Genomic DNA, 24185 nt, shown 5'->3' with positions numbered 1-24185 from the left:
TCATCGAACGTGGACAGTAGCTGATTGGTGGAACATAATGTGATGTTTTGGGGGTGCTTTTCGTGTCGTGGTTTGGGCCTGTTCACTGAGGTGAATGTTTATTTAAACATTCTGGATGATCAGATGTTGCCTTTCAGTCAATATCTGCATGATGAATATGCTATTGATACCCCCATTTTTCAAGATGACAACAGCAAACTTAATCGGGCTGTGACTTTATGAACACTCTCCCACCCTGTTACATATTGATTGGCCTGCAAAATCATCTGACTTGAACCCCACTGAAAATCTGTAAGAGATTTTGGAACAGCGGGTGAAATGTGGACATCAGCATCCCCACAATTTGATGGAAATGCGCAATCAAATCCTCAGCAAGTGGTTTAACCTGGATGCGACGTACCTGCACAACTTTGTGGACTCACTTCCTAACCAAATCCAGGCGGTTATCTAGTCCAGAGGTGAATTTGCACGGTATTAAATGATGCTTGTAATGATTTTTTTCAGAGGTGACTAATTTTTTATCCGGTGAGTGTATTAATCCCCTCTGCCATTGGTTATGTAGGAAGCCCACAAGGAGAATCTGAAGACTGTTGTATGTGTTGAATCATTCAGAGAGCTTATGGAGTAGCAAGGTATGATCTACAGAATTGGAAACTTTCAATATGTCTGCCTAGCAGATATTCAAATTCTGTGATTTACCTGCAATGGCATATGATGCGAGACTATGTGGAGTGGCCAGATTCATTAGACAGGAACCCCAGGTAGGAAAGCGGCTGGTTGGTTGAGATACCAGTATAGGGCAAGATGAAGGTCCGATGATGTTGGTGGGATAAAGGATAGTGTGGAGAGAACAGAAAATGGTCGATAGGATGCAACATTGAATTTGTTAACTTAAGTGGTGGGACAATAATTTACCTGTTTACAGGTTGCAGGAAAATAGCCTTTGGCGAACATCTATCAACTAATTTTGAGTGAGGAATGCATAGGCTGCTGGGAGTATTTTTCAAGAAAAGAGGAACTATAGCATCTGAACCGGTAGCTTTTCTGTTAGAAATAGATGGGAGATGGTTTCGAACTTATGTAGTGTTGTAGTTATACTGGATAGGGTTCTGTTTGTGTCAACGAGAGGGAGTGGTTGGTTTTATATAGGAGTGATGTGATGTTGTGTGACCTCTGGAATATACCGGGCGAGTTGGTCGTGCTGTTAGGGGCGCGCAGCTGTGAGCTTGCATCCGGGAGATAGTGTGTTCAAACCCCACTGTCGGCAGCTCTGAAGATCGTTTTCCGTGGTTTCCCATTTTCACACCAGGCAAATGCTTGGGCTATACCTTAAATAAGGCCATGGCTGCTTCCTTCCCAGTCCTAGGCCTTTCCTATACCATCAAGCTATAAGACCTATCTGTGTCGGTGTGACATAAAACAAATTGTAAAGAACAAAACAAAAAAAAACCCTCTGGAATACAGGTCTTTCTAGTTGATGTCTGAGGGTAACCTGCACGACAGTGACTGTAATGAGGTCATGAGAGGTTGAAACCCGCTGTCAGCACATAGCCTACCGGGCGAGTTGGCCGTGCGTGTAGAGGCGCGCGGCTGTGAGCTTGCATCCGGGAGATAGTAGGTTCGAATCCCACTATCGGCAGCCCTGAAAATGGTTTTCCGTGGTTTCCCATTTTCACACCAGGCAAATGCTGGGGCTGTACCTTAATTAAGGCCACGGCCGCTTCCTTCCAACTCCTAGGCCTTTCCTATCCCATCGTCGCCATAAGACCTATCTGTGTCGGTGCGACGTAAAGCCCCTAGCAAAAAAAAAAAAAAAAAAAAAAAAAAAAAAAAAAAAAAAAAAAAGCACATAGCCTATTCCTGTCGTGTAACACCAAGGGGTCTGATCTGATCTGGTGGTCAAATCACCGTCAACAGTCATATGCTCTCACTCCATATGAACCCTGCGGAGAGGTTGGGAATTAAATCCGGGGTTTTGGTACGCACTCTGGTGATTAGAAACTGTATACCACCACCTCTCCTAACCTGCTGGACAACAATTTGATGGTGAAAACTTATTTCCACCAATGGGACTAACCACGGTGTCAGACCAGAAAGACCTGCCGCTGTAAAGATCATGCCCACTAGAAAGAGGAATGGAGAAATTGGAGAAGAAATCTCTGTTGAACAGTTCATTGTGATCAGCTCTGTCTGCTGTTGTGTTGTTATACCTCTCGCTGACAGGAATTCACTCCAGTCTCTTTGAGTTGATGAGACTCTAGTAGTGTTGGCGATTGCTCTGGATGTTTTCAGTGACCTTGTCTATGCGAGTCTTATAGTCTTTTCTGACTATAATCTCACGTGATAGTGAATGTTAATGAATGTGTGGGTTAGGGAAGTCTTTCCTAAGGCGCCAAGGTGTGCTCTTATTATTTAGTATCAGTCCGCTCTCTTGTGATGTCCAGTGTTAATACTTGCTACCGTCTGTTGTGAATGTACAAAATCTTTAATTGTAGCTAGCAGCTATAGGTCATACCATGTTAAGGAAACAGTCTTGCTCCGATGACAAGAAGGTTGCCATATCAAACCGCTCTGCTCAACAGCATCACGGGAAAACCATGGCATATATATTGGTGAAACTCAACACTTAAGTTCAAAATAAAAAACTAAGCTGCAATTTAAAAAAAAGGGACAGGGGTTTTAAAGGGGCAGGAAGCTTATTTATGTTTCTACAGCAACATGGGTAAACTACTGGACATACAAAACCTCAGTATTGAAGTTAAAGGCAAACTGGGAGAAAATAGACAAAAGAGAATTTTTATAGGCTCAGGGTGGGGGATGCAGGTAATTGTATTTAATAAATTTGGCCATGCAATGCCGGGTAGTACTGTGATGTCATATTGCCCCACGAAAAGAAAGGTAACGATTAAACGCTCTTGTGAAAAAGTTGTGAAAATGAGGCAAAAATAAAATGCACTTAAGAAACAAAAGCTAAATAACAAAACCAAGTACAGATACAAATCATAGCGCCGGGCTGAGTGGCTCAGACGGCGCTGGCCTTCTGACCCCAACTTGGCAGGTTCGATCCTGGCTCAGTCCGGTGGTATTTGAAGGTGGTCAAATTCGGCAGCCTCGTGTCGGTAGATTAACTGGCACATAAAAAGAACTCCTGCGGGACTAAATTCTGGCACCTCGGCGTCTCCGAAAACCGTAAAAGAGTAGTTAGTGGGACGTAAAGCAAATAACATTATTACAAATCATAGCGAATTTCTGTATCAGTACAAGTCATGCTGTGATGTATTGCTGCATATCAAAGCATCAAAATCTTCAGTACCAACTGCTGTACAGTACAAGAATATTAGCACACACACACACACACACACACACACACACACACACACAAATAAATAGATGACTTCTCTTCAACAGTGATAAGGTGCTGGCGATTCACAGAGTAACGGATTACGTGTTGCATGTACCAGAGCAACTCTGAAAGAAAATAAAGGAAGGCAACAAAGTGACGGCTGTTCCCACCATTATGCTTCCCCTTGTGAATGTATTTATGAAATACAAAAGCTTCAGTAGTTATTTTAACAACTCTCGGGCAAAAAATGCCCCATCCACTTTCTTTCATAATACAATATAAAGTACATTATAATATTCCTTAATCACGAGGAAGTAGAATGTTTAAGAAGGGGTGTGTTCACTCCTTGTAAGTCCATAAGAGCAATGCTGCTTCCTCAACATCGAATGAGCTATAGTCATATAGCAGGTCTGCAGCTGACTCGATGTTAGTTGTTTTGAAAAGGCTTCAGAGAAATCATTCCAAGTCACAACAAATTGCAGGCCAGTTGGCATGGTGCCAAATTATGTTTTGCTATGAAAGGGTAGAAGGACTGTGGGATCAAGGAGCTGGTGGTCAGTAAAGAAAAGGTTTCTGCCTAGGGTTATTGGTTCTAGTGACTCGTTGGCTGAACGGTCAGAGTACTGGCCTTCGGTTCAGAGGGTCCCGGGTTCGATTCCCAGCCGGGTCGGGGATTTTAACCTTCATTGGTTAATTCCAATGGCCCGGGGGCTGGGTGTTTGTGCTGTCCCCAACATCCCTGCAACTCACACACCACACATAACACTATCCTACACCACAATAACACGCAGTTACCTACACATGGCAGATGCCGCCCACCCTCATCGGAGGGTCTGCCTTATAAGGGCTGCACTCGGCTAGAAATAGCCACACGAAATTATTATTATTTATTGGTTCTAGTTTGAGAGAGGAGAGTACAAGGCCTAGGGTGTTTTTTAATTTTTTAAATGCTATTTGTTTGGGGCGTCGTCCCATGTGGATCTTTTGCCTCTACTGGCACCATATTATATGAACCTGCGTGTAATTGGAATGGCAGTAGTGTGGAATGTTGTGTGTGAGGAAAGAAAGATTAAGGATGTCACAAACACCCAGCCCCCAGGCCAGGGATATTAATCATTACCATTAAAAAACCCTGACCCGGCCGGGAATCGAACCTGGGGCTGCCGGGTGACAGGCGGATGCGTTGCCCCCTACACCGCGGGGCCGGACAGACCCAGGGTGTTAATTATCATTACTGAGAACCCTGCAGCAATATTTAGTTGCCATGAAATAAAACAAATATTGAATTGATGCTCCATATGAAGTCATTCATAATTATATTATGTTATACATTATCATAATAACTTAGATTGTATTATTTCTGCATTTGACATAACTAATCTTTAATTTATGTATTTAAATCCACGTGCAGTAACATGTCGCAGGTTGGTAACCTTTTATATCTTCTTTGATGGTAATATTGTTTTAAAAGTGGGTGCACAAAATTATATTTGTGTTTTACGTGGAAGTTGTCAGCCTCTGCCACCGTCATTTACTTCTGTGCAGTACTGCACTGTAGTAGTTGGAACGTACACTACAGAGACAGAACATTCTTGATGTCACCTCAGCAATAATAATCATTTACAAGGGAACATCGTAATCTTACGTACAGTAATCATACCTACCTATTGGAACTGGCAGCACTGGCAAAGTGCATGCTGATCAGTGTACCCCAATTAGTGCACATGTTAAAATGATAAAATGAGAGTTCATATGCTGAAACAATCTCGCATACATTTTATTCTTAACATTTTTTTCCCCTTCATTGTTGGTGCACTACGAGTCACCTCTACTTAATTTACTTCCAGTTTTGACTGTAGATGGCAGTTCTAATAACATTAAACATTGTATTGTTTATATTGTCTGTACTATTATTAAATCAAGTGATGCCGGGCTGAGTGGTTCAGACGGTTGAGGCGCTGGCTTTCTGACCTCAACTTGGCAGGTTCAATCCTTACCCAGTTCAGTGGTATTTGAAGGTGCTCAAATACATTGGCCTCGATCCTGGCACATAAAAACTCTTGTGGTACTAAATTCCGGCACCTCAGCTTCTCCGAAAAGCTTGAAAGTAGATAGTGGGATGTAAAGCAGATAGCTTCTTCTTCTTCTTCGTCTTATTATTATTATTATTATTATTATTATTATTATTATTATTATTATTAAATCAGGTGATATTAGTTTGTATCTTTGACAGGAGTGTGTGCCAGGAATTGTAAGTGAATTTGTTTAGAACAAAACACGGCTGTTAATAGCACTGAGAGTTTTTGACATTTTCAGCTGTAAATTCCTACTTATAGAGAAACTTAAATGACACTCTTTCTGGATTTTGTTATCCATACATATTTGTGTAGATTAAAGTTCATGTAGGTTTAAGAAGACCATGACCAAGTCAAATAACAAAACAATTCTCTTGTAACTATACTCTTAGATTCTCAGTGCCTGTTTTTATCGTGGTGTTATGTCTTTTTTTTACTCAACTTATTGTTCAAAGAGTATAGCTTTGTTGTTCTCTTTTTTCAATGACCTTGATATTAATATCTTTCAAACTAATATTTCAGTTAACAAACAGGAATGTATTTCTGGTTCAGCAAATATTAGAAAAAATTAAAGATTAGTGCTAAAGTACTAACGAAATTTTTAAAATGAAATGACTACTATATCCACTTAATTTAATATTTGTTTCCTTTTCAGCGGACTAACATTACTGTACTTAAAACATGGAGAGTCATCACACAAATATTACATCAGTTTGTACCGTTCTCGAACAGAATCACCTAAGCCAGGGATTAATAAGGTGAGCTATTCCTTCAAAAAAAATTAAATTTGTGCAACTATACTCATAAATACTAAAGAAATGAGAACTGTTTGCACATTGTAAGTTTCCAAAGTATGAAGGATTTAGAAAAAAATGATTCTGTGCATTTATAAATATATTTTTTAGTATATCTGCCAGACTGAGTAGCTCAGATGGCAGAGCACTTGTCTTCTGAAGACTGTTGTATGTGTTGAATCATCCAGAGAGCTTACGGAATAGCAGGGTATGATCTACAGAATTGATCCTGCAGCTCAGTTCGGTAGTATTTGAAAGTGTTCATATACGCCAGCCTCGTGTTGGCAGATTTTTTGACATATTAAAGAACTCCTGGGGGACAAAATGCCAATACTGTGGCTTCTCCGAAAACCGTAAAAAGTTGTTAGTGAGGCATAAAACTAATAATATTATTATTGTTGTTGTTGTATATCATCACTTAGTATGTTAGTTGGCACTATATTACTATTTATTTCTAGTTGTTTTCGTTGCCCTAAATTTATAATCATGATCAATAATAAAATTTCTTCACATGGAAGATGAACAACTCTTCAAATAAAATACAGTTAAGAGAACTAAAACATCACAGTAAGTCATGGTAATCCATAATGCAAATGGAGAATATTAAGAAATTTATATTTAAAATCCAAAATCAAAGGGATGAACATTTTCTGTAATCTGTTGAAGCTGCAATTCCAAGATCCTAAGCAAGAAGAAAGCAGTCAATTTTGACAAAATGACAACCCTATTCCTTGCATTCTAATAAACATGAAATGAAAATTAAAATCCACAGCCTGTTTCCAGTCATTCGACCTGGGTCAGGAATAGAATGAATGAAGCCCCCATTTAGTATATATGAATTGTGCTGGCTGCTGAAGCCTGTTGCACTCCTCTGGGGCAGTGACATTCTAATATCATAACTTGTTTATTTTTTATTAGTGTCCTCCACAATACAAGATTATACACAAAGCTAATGCGCTGGAGCTAATAGTTTGTCGGAAGAATCCAATATTTAACAAATTATTGATGAAATTCATTAGAATAATAGAAAGTTCCCGCAAGCAATTAAAAACTTCAAAGGAACATATGACAGGGGAGTAAGAAATAATAGTATATAGTTGTAGAAATAACAAAGTGGAAAGTGAGGAGGTCTTGAAAGTATGGAATGACTACTACAAGGAAATATTTAAGGAAGACAGGGAAAATGAAACCATCCCAAACCAGGTGAGTTGGCTATCCCATTTGGGATGCGCAGCTTGTGAGCTTGCATCCGGGAGATAGTGGGTTCGAACCCTCAACCCTGAAGATGGTTTTCTGTGGTTTCCCATTTTCACACCAGACAATTAAGGCCACAGCAACTTCCTTCCCACTCCTAGCCATTTCCTATCCCATTGTTGCCATAAGACCTTTCTGTGTCAGTTAAACACAAAGCAAACAAGAGAACAAGGAATATTTTTTCAGGAAGATCTTGAAGTAGAGCTTGATGTACAGATAAAATAGGGAGAAGCTGCAGGAACTTGATGATTGAACTGGGAAAGTACAAAAGATTGTGGAGGAAATGCTGTTAAGTCTGGGAGAAAAATAAAATATGAACAGACTGGGAAGTAAATTTAATAATTCCAATTTTTAAGAAGGGTAATGCCACCAAATGTGATAACTGCAGGGCTTCACTAACCTTAATGTCTATTCTAGAATTTTAGAAAAGCCATTTAACACACAATCTCATATTTATATTGTCGAAAATTTTTGTGCAGATTTAACGGATAAAATGCACTGAGTTTGCTGGCTGTATGGTTTAGGTTATGTAGCTGTTAGATTGCTTCGGGGAGGTGGTGAGTTCCAACCCCAGCTCTGAAGATTGTTTTGTATGGTTTCCCATTTTCATGCCATAACTAAGGCCATGGTTGCCTCTTTCCCAGTCTTAGCCCCGTTCTATCGCATCGCCTGCCTGAGTTGGTGTAACAACCAATAGCAGAAAAAAATAAGAAAAGCAGACATAATCCAGAGGAAACTGCTGTAATAATTTGGCCATGTAATATATACTGTATATGCAAAAATAAATCCTTGAATCTCATTGTGAGAGCAAAAGAAGGAGAGGCTGTCCACACATCAAATGGGAGGAGTATGTGGGAAGAATTGACAAGAAGAAAGAGGAAAGAATGAACTTGTCCTGGATCTTACACCTTTCAAGAAAAGAAGGAAGAAACCATTCATTTAGCAACTCAACAGAATGAAAAGGAAGCAGAAACTGAGGCTAGCAGTAGTGATAACTTCTGAAGACATTAATGACTTAAATTTCATCAAGCTAAGTATATTTGCATATCTACCTTTGACTCAAAACTGTGTACTTAATTATGAAAGTACCAAAGATTTGATGGTCAGTATAACTATGTATCAAAGAATCACTTTACTGATTTAATAATTACCTTACCGATGATTTGAAGTTCATTAGGTATTTAAGAATTGCTTTTTGCAGCCTTCTTGTTTTTAATATAGAAGGGTTTTGGTGTTAACATGACTGTCTATCAGTGCAAGATGTTGATGCCTTGATGCCAAGTTATGCGACCTCTTTGTGAGGCATCATAAATTATTTCTGATACAACACTGCATTCCCAAATGTCAGCCATCTGTAGTGCTGAACTACAGTAACTGTTGCATGGTATGACAGTGTTCAGTGTTTTCTCTAGGACCTTTTTAATGGGCACACCGCCCTTCCGTTTTTACAAACTGCCTGGCCGACATAATCTTGATATATGCTAGTTACGTAATATTAATATATTTTTGAATAATTGGGTGCTCCAATTTAATGCAAATACTGTAAATCTGTTTATGTAATAATCCTTATTATTGTCAGCAAAATTGCATCAGTTACATCGGAGTTTTCACACTAGGTGACAGAAATCGGCGACCAGCCACCCGTGCTTGCGAAACATTGTTTTAAATGGAGCCCTTTACACTGGGCTACTCAGCAGCCGAAGTACAGAAAGAAGCTCGGCGACCGACCTAGCAGTAGCTCATTCCCGCTACCAGTCGGCGAGCCAGATTCCGCAACCCCGGCTGGCAACAGCTGGTGAACCATTGTTATGAATGGGAGTCTTCACGCTAGGCGACTGTGTAGCCCAGCTACTCGCCCACAGCTGCCTTCCATTCAGAACACCCTTCAGTGTCGTGCATTTCAAGTTTCCTTTCCGTTACGTATTCTGTTTCAGAATATACTATATAGTAAATAAATATATTACATTCAGTATGAGTGATTTAAGTCCGCCTGTGTGTTGTAGCGGTTAGCATGATTAGCTGCCAACCCCCGGAGGCCCAGGTTAGATTCCAGGCTCTGCCACGAAATTTGAAAAAGTGGTACGAGGGTTGTAACGGGGTCCACTCAGCCTTGAGAGGTCAACTGAATAGAGGTAGGTTTGATTACCACCTCAGCCATCCTCGACGTGGTTTTCCGTGGTTTCCCACTTCTCCTCCAGGCAAATGCCGGGATGGTACACCACGGCCGTTTCCTTCCATCTTCCTTGCCTATTCCTTCCAATCCTCCCCTCTCCTCCCCAGTTGTATCCCCGACCCAAAGTCTCGCGCTCCAGGACACTGCCCTTGAGGTGGTAGAGGTGGGATCCCTCGCTGAGTCTGAGGGTAAAACCAACTCTGGAGGGTAAACAGATTAAGTCAGAAAGAAAGACGAAAGAATTATACAAATTTAGCAGCGTCCATCTGGAACTTAAACTGTGATGAGTAGGATATAGAAATATAGTAGTTGAGAAAAGAAATGCATAGTATGAAGTAATGACACAGTTTTTCTGCGACTTTAAAGAAAGAACATCCCAGGAAAGAAACTAGCTTTGTAATTAAAGTATTTCAAACATAAGCCACATCACCTTTATTAAATGTTCAGTATAATTGAGATTTTGCTGTGTGACTCATTTGGCTGTATGCTCAGCACAGCGTCCTTCGGTCCAGAGGGCCCTAGGTTCGATTCCCGAGCGAGTCGGGAATTTTTTATTTTTACAGTTTGCTTTAGGTGGCACCGACACAGATACGTCTTATGGCGACAAGGGTGTAGGAAAGGGATAAGAGTGGGAAGGAAGTGACCGTGCCCTTAATTAAAGTGTAGCCCCAGCATTTGCCTGGTGAGAAGATGGGAAATCGCGGAAAATCATCTTCAGGACCGCTGACAGTGGAGTTCGAACTCACTATGTCCCGAACGCAAGATGATAGCTACGTGGTCCAAACCGCGCGGCCGTTTGCTCGGTCGGGGATTTTAATCTCGTATGGTTAATGCCACTGTCTCGGGGACTGGATGCTTTTGCTCGTCTATACAGACAACACACCACACTACCAACCATAACAGACACACGCAACAGTGAATACACCGCTCCGTAAAATTGGATCAGATCCACTTAAGGTGCTGACCTCAATGGATTGGGAAAAGGCCAGGCAGAATAAGAAGATAATTGAGTTTTTGCCAATACAAGGGCAGGCAGGTATTTTTCATTATTAATCAAGTTGTGGAGAGAACAATATTTAAAACACCTTATTGTGAGCGTTCTTGATTTTACGTTTATAATGCAGGTTGAAGGGAATCAACCAACAATTTTCAAAATGCGGCTGTGTGTACGAACAACTCTACAGTACAGTGCAATACCGTCTTCTCTGTAGTCTACAGAGAAAAATGAAGTAACTAAAGAAGATCATTGAATAGCTTATAGTAAAACCGGGTGAGTTGGCCGTGCGGTTAAGGGCGCGCTACTGTGAGCTCGCATCCAGGAGATAGTGGGTTCGAATCCCACTGTTGGCAGCCCTGAAGATGGTTTTCCATGGTTTCCCATTTTCGCACCAGGCAAATGCTTTGGCTGTACCTTAATTAAGGCCACGGCCAGTTCCTTCCCATTCTTTCTTCCTTTCCGACAATAATAAGAACAGCAAGAGACACTCATTTGCCTGAGAACTCGTGATGAAAACTAGCAGTAATCCGTGGAAGGCGGCTAAGTAGCGCGGCCGGCTACCGCACGGAATTCACCTGAGCTACTCTGTAGCTGATTCCAGTCTAGTGTGAAGCGGCCCTAAATGTTAAGCTTCACCATCGCATAATGAGCGTGAGCGATGTATGGATTAGCGTGGAATCATATAAGAGCACTCTATTCCACATTATGTTACAAACTTGTATGGGATGATTATGAATGAGCAGTAAAACACTAGTTCAAAATACTCTTATGACTTGTTCGTGTTAATAACACTAAAATAGTTCTGTTTTGTAGTTAATGGTTACCTGTCTGATATTATTATGAATGCCCTGAGGAGGATAAGTTGACATTTTATCATATTCATTTTTAAGTAGAATTCATAGCCCGGCTACTCATTCGTGCCACCCGGCTGATAAACATTTCTGGGGAGATCACTGGTGTTAACCAACTATACTGCATGTCACAATATGCTGACATTAGAGTATGAAATTAATTTAGGTCTTGCATCTGATTGTTTATGACCCTAACAATACTCTTGTTTGGAGAAATGAAATCAAATGGTGTATGGCTTTTAGTGCCGGGAGTGTCGGAGGACATCTTCGGCTTGCCAGGTGCATGTCTTTTGATTTGGCGCTTGTAGGCGATCTGCGTGTCGTGATGAGGATGAAATGATGATGAAGACGACACATACACCCAGCCCCCGTGCCAGCGAAATTAACCAATGATGGTTAAAATTCCTGACCTTGTCGGGAATAGAGCCCAGAACACCTGTGACCAAAGGCTAGCACGCTAACCATTTAGCCATGGAGACAGACTCGTTTGTAGAAATTGACAGCAATGTAAGTGTTCTTTCCTTACTAGTACATAGGTATTTTCATTAGTTATTGCAATGGTGTTATATCGCCTGAACATATGGCACCGCAGTGAAGCCGGTAATACATCGGAAAACGTGTGGCACATGCTACCAAAAGCCCTAACCAATCATATTTGTGAGTACAGGTGGTTCAGCACCAGCGCCTGACACAGTGTGCGTCCAGCCATTCTCCAAGATGGATGGATGCGAGTGTATGAGTTAGTTAATGTGTCAGTTAACTGAATCAGGTGTTGCTATGGTGACACATCCCCCAGGAAGGTTATGCTCATTTTGTGTATGACAGCCAAGATGTTCTTGGGTGTCATCCTGTTTGTGATGACCACACCATCTGCAGAAACGTCCAGTAGTGCTGGACAATGCCTTGCTCTCTTTCCATGATGATGTTACAACCCACACTGCAGTCCTATCCTGGACCTTGTACAGCAATAGGGGTAGGAAGTCTTTAATGAACCCCCCATTCACCAGGTCTCAGTCCATTCTGAAATGGAAGAAGACAACGTGTTGATACCCTCAGGGACTATTTTTAAGGACGTTATGCCCCGACCTACTACTGCTCTTAGTGTCTGTACTTTGACTTCTTTTGATGCTCGCATCGAGATGCACATTACTATGGCCTTCCAGTGCATATTGTGGATATCCTGTGCTGTAGCATTATCAGACTAAAGTAAAGCCGTGTCCTCATCATGAGATGGCACAGCTCTTTCCAGACACCCCCCCCCAATTGAGGCGCCATTTTAACCACATACCAGCTTTCCTGCCATTTTTAAATTTCTTCCAGTACCAGAAATCAAACTCAGGCCCCCAAGGATGCCAGCTATTGTTATTTCAGTTGTGGGAGTGTCAATTTGCTCAAGTTTGTTCTTGAAAATTTTAGCAACATATTATTTCAGAATATTCTTTCATTATGAAAAAATGTGTACAAAAAATCTTCACAAATATTTTGTCTTCCTTGTTTTTTATTATTTGTGATATATTTATCAAATGAGGCTTAACTACAGTCCGCACATCTTTTAGCGATATTACTTTGTACGGGGGTGAGGAGTAAGGAGGGAGCTCTCCTGGTTGCGGTTATACTGCCAACTGAATGGAAATGAAATCTGAATTGAATCGATAATATGATCGATCAATATGAATTTTCTAAACATTCATTATCTTACGCCAATAACTGTGTCACACATACATTATTTAACATTATATAACATTTCTCGATGTGAATCTTGTTCCTAGCATGAATTCTATAGTTTGGCTTTGCTGTGTAAACAGCAGCAATACTAGTACGTAAAGTGTACGCCAGATGTCACACAGCGATGCATAAGCGATTCATAGGTTGTGTTTCATCAAAGATTGCCATTACGAATCTTGAAGATAACCGAGGTCGACTGATTCAGCACTAGGGTGTGCATGTTCACTAAAAGGTGCGCGTACTGTAGTTTCAGCAAAGTTTGTGGTAAACCTACATCTGCCATCTTTTGATATCTAGACATTTGAGGAACTTTGGATTTGGAAATCTTTATGATTACTACAGTGAAATCATATCTGTTCTGAGTATTCATTTTTAAAAAAATAAATCAGTATTACAGTAATTAATTTTTATTATAATAATTGTTTTTATCTCCTGGTTTAGTATGTTATCATAAAGTTATAATTTGTGTTGTTAGGTGTTACTGCTGCTGGGCAGCTCTCAATCACCATACAGATTGGATCGCAGACTCACAGGGTCTCAAGTTATCGATGAGTCTCTGCAGGAAATCATTGGCTACGTGTTACGGGATTATGTGTCGCCATGGTACAATCGTGTGAGTACGGATGAAGAATTCCCTCATGAGGTGCGGAAGACTGCACAGAAAGTGATTGTAACATTTGCTGGTAGGTGAGTACTGTTCCTGTGTTATTACTAGATTGATGAGGAAATATATAATTAAAACATACATCCAAACATGCCTTTTGAAACTGCTATGAAATATAAAAAAAGAATGAATTTTTATAAATGTTAATCCTATCTGACTTTTTGTTACATTACTAGGAAACTAGTCAAAATTTAAGACCACTACATCATACATTTTTGATCTGGAAGAAACTTTTATCTCCATTATCACTTTTTTTCAGTCCAGAAACCTACTAGACCTTATTGGCTTTAAAATTTCCCTCTTCTGTTCTCTTGCAGCTTCTCTTCAGTTTTTTTTTCTGCTTATTCCAACATTATTGATTTGTATTTTCATTTCTTCCTTCTTTCTCTTCAGGGCGGGCAGTCAGGCTGCGGCTTGGGATGCCAGCTTTAGTGGGGTACACCAAAATAATGAAAAATAAAATTTGTATTCTGATATAATGAAAGATTGATATTTTTATAGCAAGAAGAAAATAAAATAAATGATAGGTTTAGCACACTTTTTGGATTCAATTATGTTTTATATTAACCTTTCTTCACTGAATTTGTCTCAGTGAGTTTATTGCGCCATCTAGTGATGTAAATATTGTATATTGTTGTTGTTTTTATTTCCGTCATGTCTCTTTTGTTTTTCTTGTGTTCATTATGTTTTCAGCACATTTTTAGCTTGTATTATGTAGATTAGTTTAACCCCTGCTTATTTCACAGAAGGTGGCTCAAACGAGTCGAAACATGTTTGAATTTTATTGCTCCATCTAATGATGGATTTATGTTTTGTATTGAATTAGGAGGATACATTTAATTTTTCCTTTGTAAAGTGAAAACAGTCAATGCAGAGTTATTCTAATATCTTGTAATACTTTTTCTGATAAGAAAGAGCAATTCATCCTATTTCAAACAGTATTCAACCTCTCGGCAGAACACCTGAAATAATGACCCAAATCTGCTCAAGCTCTTGCGGCTCTCTCACGTGTCTTACTCTGTTTTCACGTTCCTGTATTCAATATTTTCATGTTGTTTACAACATGTTTTGTAGGTCCTATCAGATTTCCCATGCTCACATTGTATTAAAATCCTCAAATTTATGTTGTGTCATTTTATGCTTTATTCTTTGGAACGAATTAAAGAGTTTTGGCTGCAGAAGAGGAAGCTGAAAGCCATATCTCTAGCTAATACTCCGAAGACATAAATGTTTATGGATTGATTCAAGTGCTTCAGTGTGGACGTAAAATATGTGCTGTAAATAAAAACATGGTACTGTTCATGTAACTTTAAATCTTTTCAGTCTGTCAAACACTAATTAGTCTAGAACACTATAACATTTACAGGTGTTGGGCTGAATGGCTTAGACGGTTGAGGCGCTGGCCTTCTGACTCCAACTTGGCAGGTTCGATTCTGGCTCAGTCCGATGGTATTTGAAGGTGCTCAGATGCATCAGCCTCGTGTCTGTAGATTTACTGGCATGTAAAAGAACTCCTGCCGGACAAAATTCCGGCACCTTAGCGTCTCCGAAAACCGTAAAAGTAGTTAGTGGGACGTAAAGCAGATAACACTCTTCACATTCTCATTTTTCATCATATCATATTTCATTTATCATCTTTCCAGATCACATCTGGAATTTGCAAACCCTGACCATGGTCAGACTCTTGATCATTGATCAGACAATCAACCTAATATGGGAAGTCTTCTATTGAAAGAATCCACCAGTTTGGACAGTTATATAATCTTCCAAACGAAGACACCATTCGGATACGGTGGGGTGTCAGATAGAGTATTGTGGTGATTCTGAGAGCCCAGAGACTTGATGATCAATCATGCAGATTAATCAAACTAAGAATGTATTTAAGTTCAATAAACCAGGGAAGTTTTCATTTTTTTTTCAGCATTTAATATTAATTCAGTGATGAAGGTTGGTAAGTTGAAAGATCTAATAGATATGTCGAATCAACATAAAATTGTGATTACAGCTCCTCAAGAATGACATTGAATCAGGAGGGTATCGTCTGTATAAAGGACCTCCAGGTGAAAGTATCATAAAGAATGTTCCTCATTTTGGAGTTGGTTTCTTGATACAGAATAGATTCCATTATTGATTTTTCCTCAAATTCATCAAGAGTAGCATTATTAACGATTCAAGTGGAAAACAAGATTTATACATTGATAAATGTTCATGCTCCAACAAATGAAAAGAACAGAACGGACAAAGAGGGAACAAATCAATTTTGCTATGAACTTGACCGATTGGTAACGAATATACCTGATACTAACATTAAAATTCTCCTGAAGAATTTTAATGCAAAAATTGGAAGTGAGAGAAGATGTTGTGTTGTGGTGGGACGATGGCCAGCGCATAAATTAAGGAGCAAGAATGGCAAACGGTTGATTGAATTTTGTATTAACCAATTAACTAATTTTAGAAACAACATGGTTTAAAAGAAAACCGCATAAATTAATGACTTGGAAAAGTCCAAATGTTAAATTGGGTGAATCCCAAATAGATCATGTGGCCATGGATCATAAATTTCATAAAGAAATTTATAAAGTTAAGGTTCTGCGTGGTGTCAGTGTTGATTCAGACCATTACATCTCCAAGATTAAATTTAAATTAACTCCTGAAAGGAAAAACAAACCACATAGCCTTAATAGGAGAAGAGTGTATGATCCTAGTTCAGTCATTAATAATCAAATATATTTAGGGAAATCCACATCACTTTTAAGTGATAGCTTGAGAACCATTATTAACAAACTAAAAGCCATAGTAGAGGAAGTTGCTCCCATTAAAAAACTAAAATAACATGCTTGGTGGAATAAGGAGTGTGATACAGCAATACTATGCCAGCATAAAGCCCGGTTGAATGATCAACAACAAAATAGAAAGCTCTAGAGAAGAACTAATCAATGCTAGACGATTAACGGCTAAAGAAATCAGACAATTCGTGAATCATTACTACCTTAATGAATTTGGTCTGCATCAGAAACTTGTTAACCTTATTGTGGTCACTCTGAGAAACACAAAGTCTGAAGTTAGGTTCAGAAATGAAATCTCTGAACCATTTGAAATTCATACTGGTCTTCAACAAGGAAATGGATTATCCTCATTGATGTTTAATTTTGGGCTGGAAAAAATTATGTGTGAATGGAGTAAGGTATGTCCTCCGACTGTTAAGATTGAAAGAGATATTTGACTAAATTGTCTTGCATTTGCTGATGGTCTAGCGCTGTTAGCAAATAGTATAGAAGAAGCAAAATTTCAAGTAGAGAAGCTAGGAAGATTAGCAGCAAAGTTTGGGTTGAAAATATCTTTTGAGAAAACAAACATGATGCCATCTTTTAAAGTTGACACTCCACATATTATATTAAATAATACTCAGAAAATAAAAATTGTAAATAAATTTAAATATCTTGGTGAAATTGTCACTTGGAATGCTAATGGAAATGCACCCCATAGATAATAGAACTCTAAAATTGAGACGAGCACAATAAATTACATGGCTGAGTTACAAAAAACAGTTTCATTTAATTAATGCTAAATTTCGTCATTATAACTCCGCCATCAAACCAGAAGCAATGTTTGCAAGTAAAATGTTATTCAAACTAAATACCCAAGCAACAACAAACTGCAGAAAGTGGATGGAAGAATTCTCTGGACAATTATTAATAAAAAACATCAGGTTGATGACCAGTGGAGACTTTTACCCAATTCAGTAATTTACAAGGAAAGTGAATCAATTATTGACACAGTGAGAAAACAGAGGACTGCATTTTTTGGGCACATATACTGTTTGGCAAATTTTAGACTCCTAAAACAACTTTTTGATTTCTTTTGGAATAGTAAAAAAAAAATCCCATAGTTTAAAAAATACAAATGGATTAGGATGAATTGATAATTATCACAGAGCAAATTGAAAATAGAGAAGAGAAGATTGAAAACAACCAATATACAAAACTATCACTTAAAATATCAAAACGTAAGCAATATGTTATATCAGCAAAAGCACGGGCTGCAAGATCATTTAGAATGAAAAAGTTTTATGAAGAGAAGACAGGTGTTAAAAAATGAACTTATTTTTTGATTTCCTTATTTTATTGAATAAGGTTGATTTTGGTGTTCCAATGTGGGCGTAAACAGTAAATTAAATTTACAGTTATGTTATAGTGTTCGACAAACTGAAAAGTAGGGCTTCCTTCTTAACAAAAAATTAATCATCTTGCTGTTCTTCACCTATTTTGTGTGCACCAATCACTAGGATTATAATGAGCCTAAATGGCAAGGATTATTCCTGTTTATTTCTCTGAGTTTTTCATATCTTCAATGCTTGTTGATGCAATGGGATATTTCTCTGCTTGAAAGAGAATAGAATGCAAGCTAAAAATTTGAAACACCGAGCTCGATAGCTGCAGTCGCTTAAGTGTGGCCAGTATCCAGTATTCGGGAGATAGTAGGTTCGAACTCCACTGTCGGCAGCCCTGAAGATGATTTTCTGTGGTTTCCCATTTTTGCACCAGGCTGTACCTTATAGGGCCATGGATGCTTCCTTCCCACTCCTAGCCCTTTCCTGTCCCATCATCGCCATAAGACCTATCTGTGTCAGTGCGACGTAAAGCAACTTGCAAAAAAAAAAAAGAAAAAAAAAAAAGAGAATTGAAACAATGTCATTGTCATCAGTTTGCAATCCTGAGACTGGTCAGTTGCCATAAAGCATCCAGATTATCTTGTTATTTGCAACATCCTTTATTGGTACATAATTCTGTGCCTGGATGTCATTTAGAATTCGTTTAAGGAAAGCATTTCTAGATCTCTCCCTGGGATGTTTTCCTTGAGTGAAGCCTTCTGCCATAGTTTTCATTAAATTGGAAAGGCACATTGTCTGATTCCACCATGCGAGACGATGGTTACAGATTGTGCGAAGGATTGCGTTCCATAATCCGTTTCTTGTGATCTGAGGGTGTACCAGGAGTGGAAATTCATAGAAGACTTTCAGCACAATGTAGGGACAATGTTTGGCCGCAGCAAAATGTTTACCAGTGGATTGAACAGTTCAATATGGGGGTTGCACGAAGGATGAGGAAAGATCCGGGCATCCGTCTGTAGCCATAACTGATGCCAGTATTGAACAAGTGCGTGATATGATCCTGAATAACAGATGCGTAACTGTTGATGACGTGGCAAACCATATGCACATTAGCCATGGTTCCGATCAACAGATGAAGGAAGCAGTGCATACGTGGCTTGCCGCGCAACCAAAAACTTCTTTTTACAGAGGGGTATCGGAAAGCTTGTGAAACGGTGGACGATGTGCATTGAAAAGCAGTGTGACTATATTGAAAAATGATATCAATAAAAAAGTGTGTACCCTTTTTGTAATTAATTATAAAAATTGATTGCAGATACATACATACATACATACATACATACATACATACATACATACATACTCTATCCATTCGTTATGACTGGCCTACAGTAATAGAACAATGAGACACCCCAGGGGCGCTCAGTTAAGAAGTTGACCTGGGTAACCTAATCTGAATCTAAGAAAAAATACAAACAGGTCGATAATAAATAAAGGGCCAATTCAACCAATTTATTGAGAACATTAGCAATCCTGACTGACTACTGTACCGTACCCAGGGGTAATAACCCTCTAGGACGATGTCTCCATTCCTGTTTAAACATCCGACTAACTCAAGTTTGGGCAGAGAGGTGGGGTGGTTGTCGATGGGCAAGTCTAAAAGTCAAAGTTTATCACTTAAATATAAGTATATGACAGGAAATAGAGGTATAACTGGAATGAGAAACAATAATATGGGGTAGGATGAGTTTATTTCATAAAAATCAAATAATAAAGGATTATAAAATTTTCTCAAAAATAAAATTGAAAAGGATATGGACATCAAAACGTTAATTACTCAAATAATTAAATGCAAAATGAAAGTTCAAACACAACATTAAATACTTGTGAATTTCAAATGACTTCTCATGATTGTCCAAAGTTCGTGTTCATAATAGTATTCGTATACTTATATGTATCTAATTCGCATGGAGTAGCACGATGTTAACTATCACAAAGTCGCCGCCGAAGTTAATATAAAAAGAAAATTAAGACAAAATGGGGCATGATATGAGTTATGAAAAATACTAGTGGCATTTCCCTACACTATATTTACAATGAAAACAATATAAGCAAAGTATCTCAAATATTTACATCGGATTAGGAAAGGGAAATCTTACATACTACACTGACTCGACATGAAACACGGTTCACCAAAAGGATCTAGTGAGAACTAGATTAACCACCAACATTCACTCAGCGCTCGGGCTGTTCCCCATTAAATAACAAGACAGCATATCAAAACATCATGAAATAGCACAAAACATCATCCTGTAAGAGAAAACATGTATTATCCTTAAACAAACATGTGAAAAGCAATGGGCAATGTTGGGTTCCTCTCCTGCATTTGCACACCAGAAAGTGTGTTTCTCTGTCACATATTTCCTGCTTTGCTGTGGGCTGAAAAGAAATGTTAGAACACAATACTGCACTGAGGGCTTGGTTGCTGTTCGACAAGATTGTATTACGGAAACGACATCTCATTCACGCTGTCTATGTAAACATGGCTGATAAGTAAACCTGTAAGGCGAGCTCATATTTCCTCAACTGCACGGAAACTCACATACAGTCGTGCTTCTTACTAGCATGCTGTAATAATTTAACACATCAGATTCACTGGCCTGATATTAATTTCCCGTCAATTCTGATTCTCAATATTCTCTCAGAATACAATTGCAGCACTATACTCACTGCACATCATTCTTATCACTTCATTAGGCATGCAATCGGCCTACATAATCAACTTCAAAACTCAGCATGCATTAAATCCTCTTATATTTCTTACAATCTCATCAGCCTTTCTCATTATAAATCCAGGTTCGATTCCCATTCAAATCATCGTGCGAAACAGTTTCCAACCCACATTGGATGAACCCTTTCTCATTCAATGTTGCGAAACAGCTCCACACATGTTACAGCTCCTGAAATAACCTGTGTCATGCAATCTAACTGTTACTAACTTTCTAAATAAAAAGAAAAATTGAATTTACTCTCAACGCAGCAAGTGTTTAACTCGGAAAGTGGGTGATCTTGTCAATCTAATCCTCCTATCTCTAACATACAAAATAAAAATATAGAAATCATGCATTCCCTTCCTATCCATACCTACAGCATCACAAATGTAAAATAAACACATGCCGTCCGGCAAAAATTACGTTAAAGCAAAATCCCTATACTAAACTTCACTAGTATTAAACATAATTCATATAACATGCCATCTAATTTAAAAACATGTGTCTTATCTTTGATGACTTTCTGGATATTGGCAACGGTTCACATCCTTGCCCTGGCGATGTCCTACTCCATGTTCATCACAGCTTTAACACATGGAAACAATCTTCTTTGTTCTATGGGCGGTGCCATCATCTTGATGAAAGTTCCTGTACACTGCAACACAGAAGACTTCAGGTGAATGCCTCTTCACCGCTCGATTTGCACGTGCCGAATAAACCCTTGTTAGCTGTGAACTAAGCCAACATTAATCTGACAGAACAAACACACGTAAAATTAATATCACTTAGGGTTTTATACAATCAGTTAGAGCGGCTCGCGGTTCGGTATGAAAGTTCTTTGCGACACGCGACCGACACAAAAATACAATACAGCTGAGCATCTCTTCTTCACTCACCAGTCTGCGGCTGATATTATCATCTATTATTTTGGAGTAAAACTTTGCGTCATAATGAAATCGGCAATTTACCACTGCACCAGTTAATTGAGCAAACTTCACAACTAAAAGCACTGTTTCTCGGTCGAAAAGACCATATGCTGTTATATGTCTATCCACGTGGCAACATTCGCGCATAAGTATTAGAGCAGTACAGAACAACATTCACACCACGGCGGCTCCCACAATCAGAGTGACGCTCCCAAAGCTTGGGACATTTACGAAGCTTGGCTAACGCCGTTGTAGCTATGGAATTCCTGCATGTTCAAAGAAGCAGCCAATCAGCGTGCTTGTGATGCACAATGACTTTTATATTAATTAAACTTAACGTAAAACACACTCCCGATGACACAAAAAAAAAATGACTCAGGTTATTTCTGTAGCATATTCCTTATTATTTTACACTTTCCAACCTGTGGAAATCCATCAACTAACAGAACTGATTCCTTTATAGCGATGTCTTCTTCATGCAGATCTCCATGTTGGTCAACCTGGGATTTTAATTCCGCGCGATCCAGACTCCATATTGGCCACACCCACGCGTTCTAATTGGCTGAATGTTCCTTTTGGCCAACGTCTTCTACACGTGCCGAGATGTGCTAACTTCTTGTGATGCTGAATCTTGCCCGTGGTCCCAGGGAAGCATCGCGCAATATTCAGCGACTCTATGTCTCTATGGACTTCCGGTCTCAACTATCCTGCAATCTACTACTTTAACAATGCCTGACTGAAATTCATTTCAATAAAATTATTTAATATGGCAAATATAAATCTGATTGTCTCTTATGGGCTGTCAGGATACGGCTCACTACGATTATGAATATCTCTGCAATGCGAAACTTAATTTTTGAATCAACATAAAATATGGCAAAAAATGTGGTGTTATAAATAAAAATTCCTATTAATTGTAACAAATATTTATCAATTAACATCATCGGCCTTTAATCAGTCAACAATGGATTTTACTAGAAAATGCTCAAGGTTAAAAGTCATGAAATGCTCTTGTTCAGAATTTGAATTAAATTAAATTTAATTAATGCTGAAATTATCTCCATTGAGATAGGCAAATGAACAGTAAACTCGTCAAAGCTTAATATCGCAATCACTTTAAATTTTAATGTTTGGTGATGTGTGTGGTCATTAGATTGACTCGTGTCAAATTTAAGCCATGTCTTTTCTTTCAGCATTGTGTGTGACATTTATCAGATTTTTGTGTCATGTAGTTTAATTTTTGAGTTTCAGTTGCTTCTAACTTTTCGCGAAACGAAAGTAGAAGTTGCGAGATAATTTTGAGGTTACATTCGGCCTGATCTGTACACTGCTTTGCAAAATGAACTGGGGAAGTGCAATCATGTATTCAATACATCAGTGTTTGCGGTACATACATTTCAAAATTAAGTAAAACGTGCTGCGGCATTTGAGTTTATTTTGAAAGTACTCAGTTGAGACGGAATGACTTTGGATGACCTGAAGGAGAAAATCCATTCCATTCCAAATACTTATATAAATGAACTGAGAAAAATTGAAATGAGCAAAAGATCTGGCAGAGGCACCGTTGAAGTATTTTTATTTACTTACAGTCCTTAGTTACCATAGCACTCGAATGATCAGCTGGTGATCACGTAAGTGAGGTTAATCAAAGTTTATATACCTCTGCTGCCATTCATATATTGAGATGGATGATTCAAATAGTAATGTTTCGGCTAATGACTAAAGTAATTCCTCTCAGCCTGTGTGTAATCATTGTGGCCAACTGTTTGAGTCCACTTGGGGGTTGGGGCGGAGGGAAGGGTCAATATCCATATCTCAAAAGAACATCTGAATGAGCACCGAACACGGTTAGTGAATAGACAGATAGTTGGGGCATCAAACCACAAAACACTGTAAGTACTGAAATAAATTTAGGAACATCTACAGAACAAGGGCATCAATATAAAAAAGAAAGAAAACAACAAAACACACATAATTTGTACTACCAAGAGCAAATGGTGATATGGAGGGGAAAACTACAAAGTGACATAAATGATTCTGAACTGGGAAGGAAATTTTACAAGGTGCATAAAAATATTTCGTATGTTAATATCATAAAAGGATATAAACAGAGTTCAAATCTGCAAAGGTCAGCTAATAGTGATAGAGAAAAAAGACTAAATATTTCTAAGTAAATATTTATATTAATTAACTCAATTTCAGTTCCACATCAACGTAGGAAAGCAGTTAGAATGGTCCTTCATGAAAACAATGAACGATGTCTGATTAATTCTCAACATGTATATGGCTATTTCCATGAAATATTAGGACATGAAAATACGAAGGGTGTACTATATTGTTTTACACTTTATTTTTTTATACTCAAATGAAGTACATTACACATCAGTTGTTACATCCACCTTATCAACATAACCTCCTTGTAACTGTATGCACTTTTGCCATTGCTGTGTCAATCTCTTCAGACCTTCCTGAAACCATTCTTTCGGAGTGCTGCGTACCCA

General features: G+C 38.7%; 1 protein-coding gene across 1 annotated transcript in view; it reads left to right on the top strand.

The window, feature by feature from the left end:
• Positions 1-24185, top strand: part of LOC136876456 (sorting nexin-13) — a 219354-nt gene that overhangs the window by 12409 nt on the left and 182760 nt on the right. Inside the window, exons 3-4 of the mRNA XM_067150440.2 lie at positions 6074-6176; positions 13688-13899. Coding sequence (XP_067006541.2) covers positions 6074-6176; positions 13688-13899 — 315 coding nt within the window. The remainder of the gene's footprint in view (positions 1-6073; positions 6177-13687; positions 13900-24185) is intronic.

This window comes from Anabrus simplex, chromosome 6, assembly GCF_040414725.1.
Source record: "Anabrus simplex isolate iqAnaSimp1 chromosome 6, ASM4041472v1, whole genome shotgun sequence".
NCBI classification, from domain to species: domain Eukaryota; kingdom Metazoa; phylum Arthropoda; class Insecta; order Orthoptera; family Tettigoniidae; genus Anabrus; species Anabrus simplex.
This window is presented reverse-complemented; position numbering and strand designations above follow the sequence as displayed.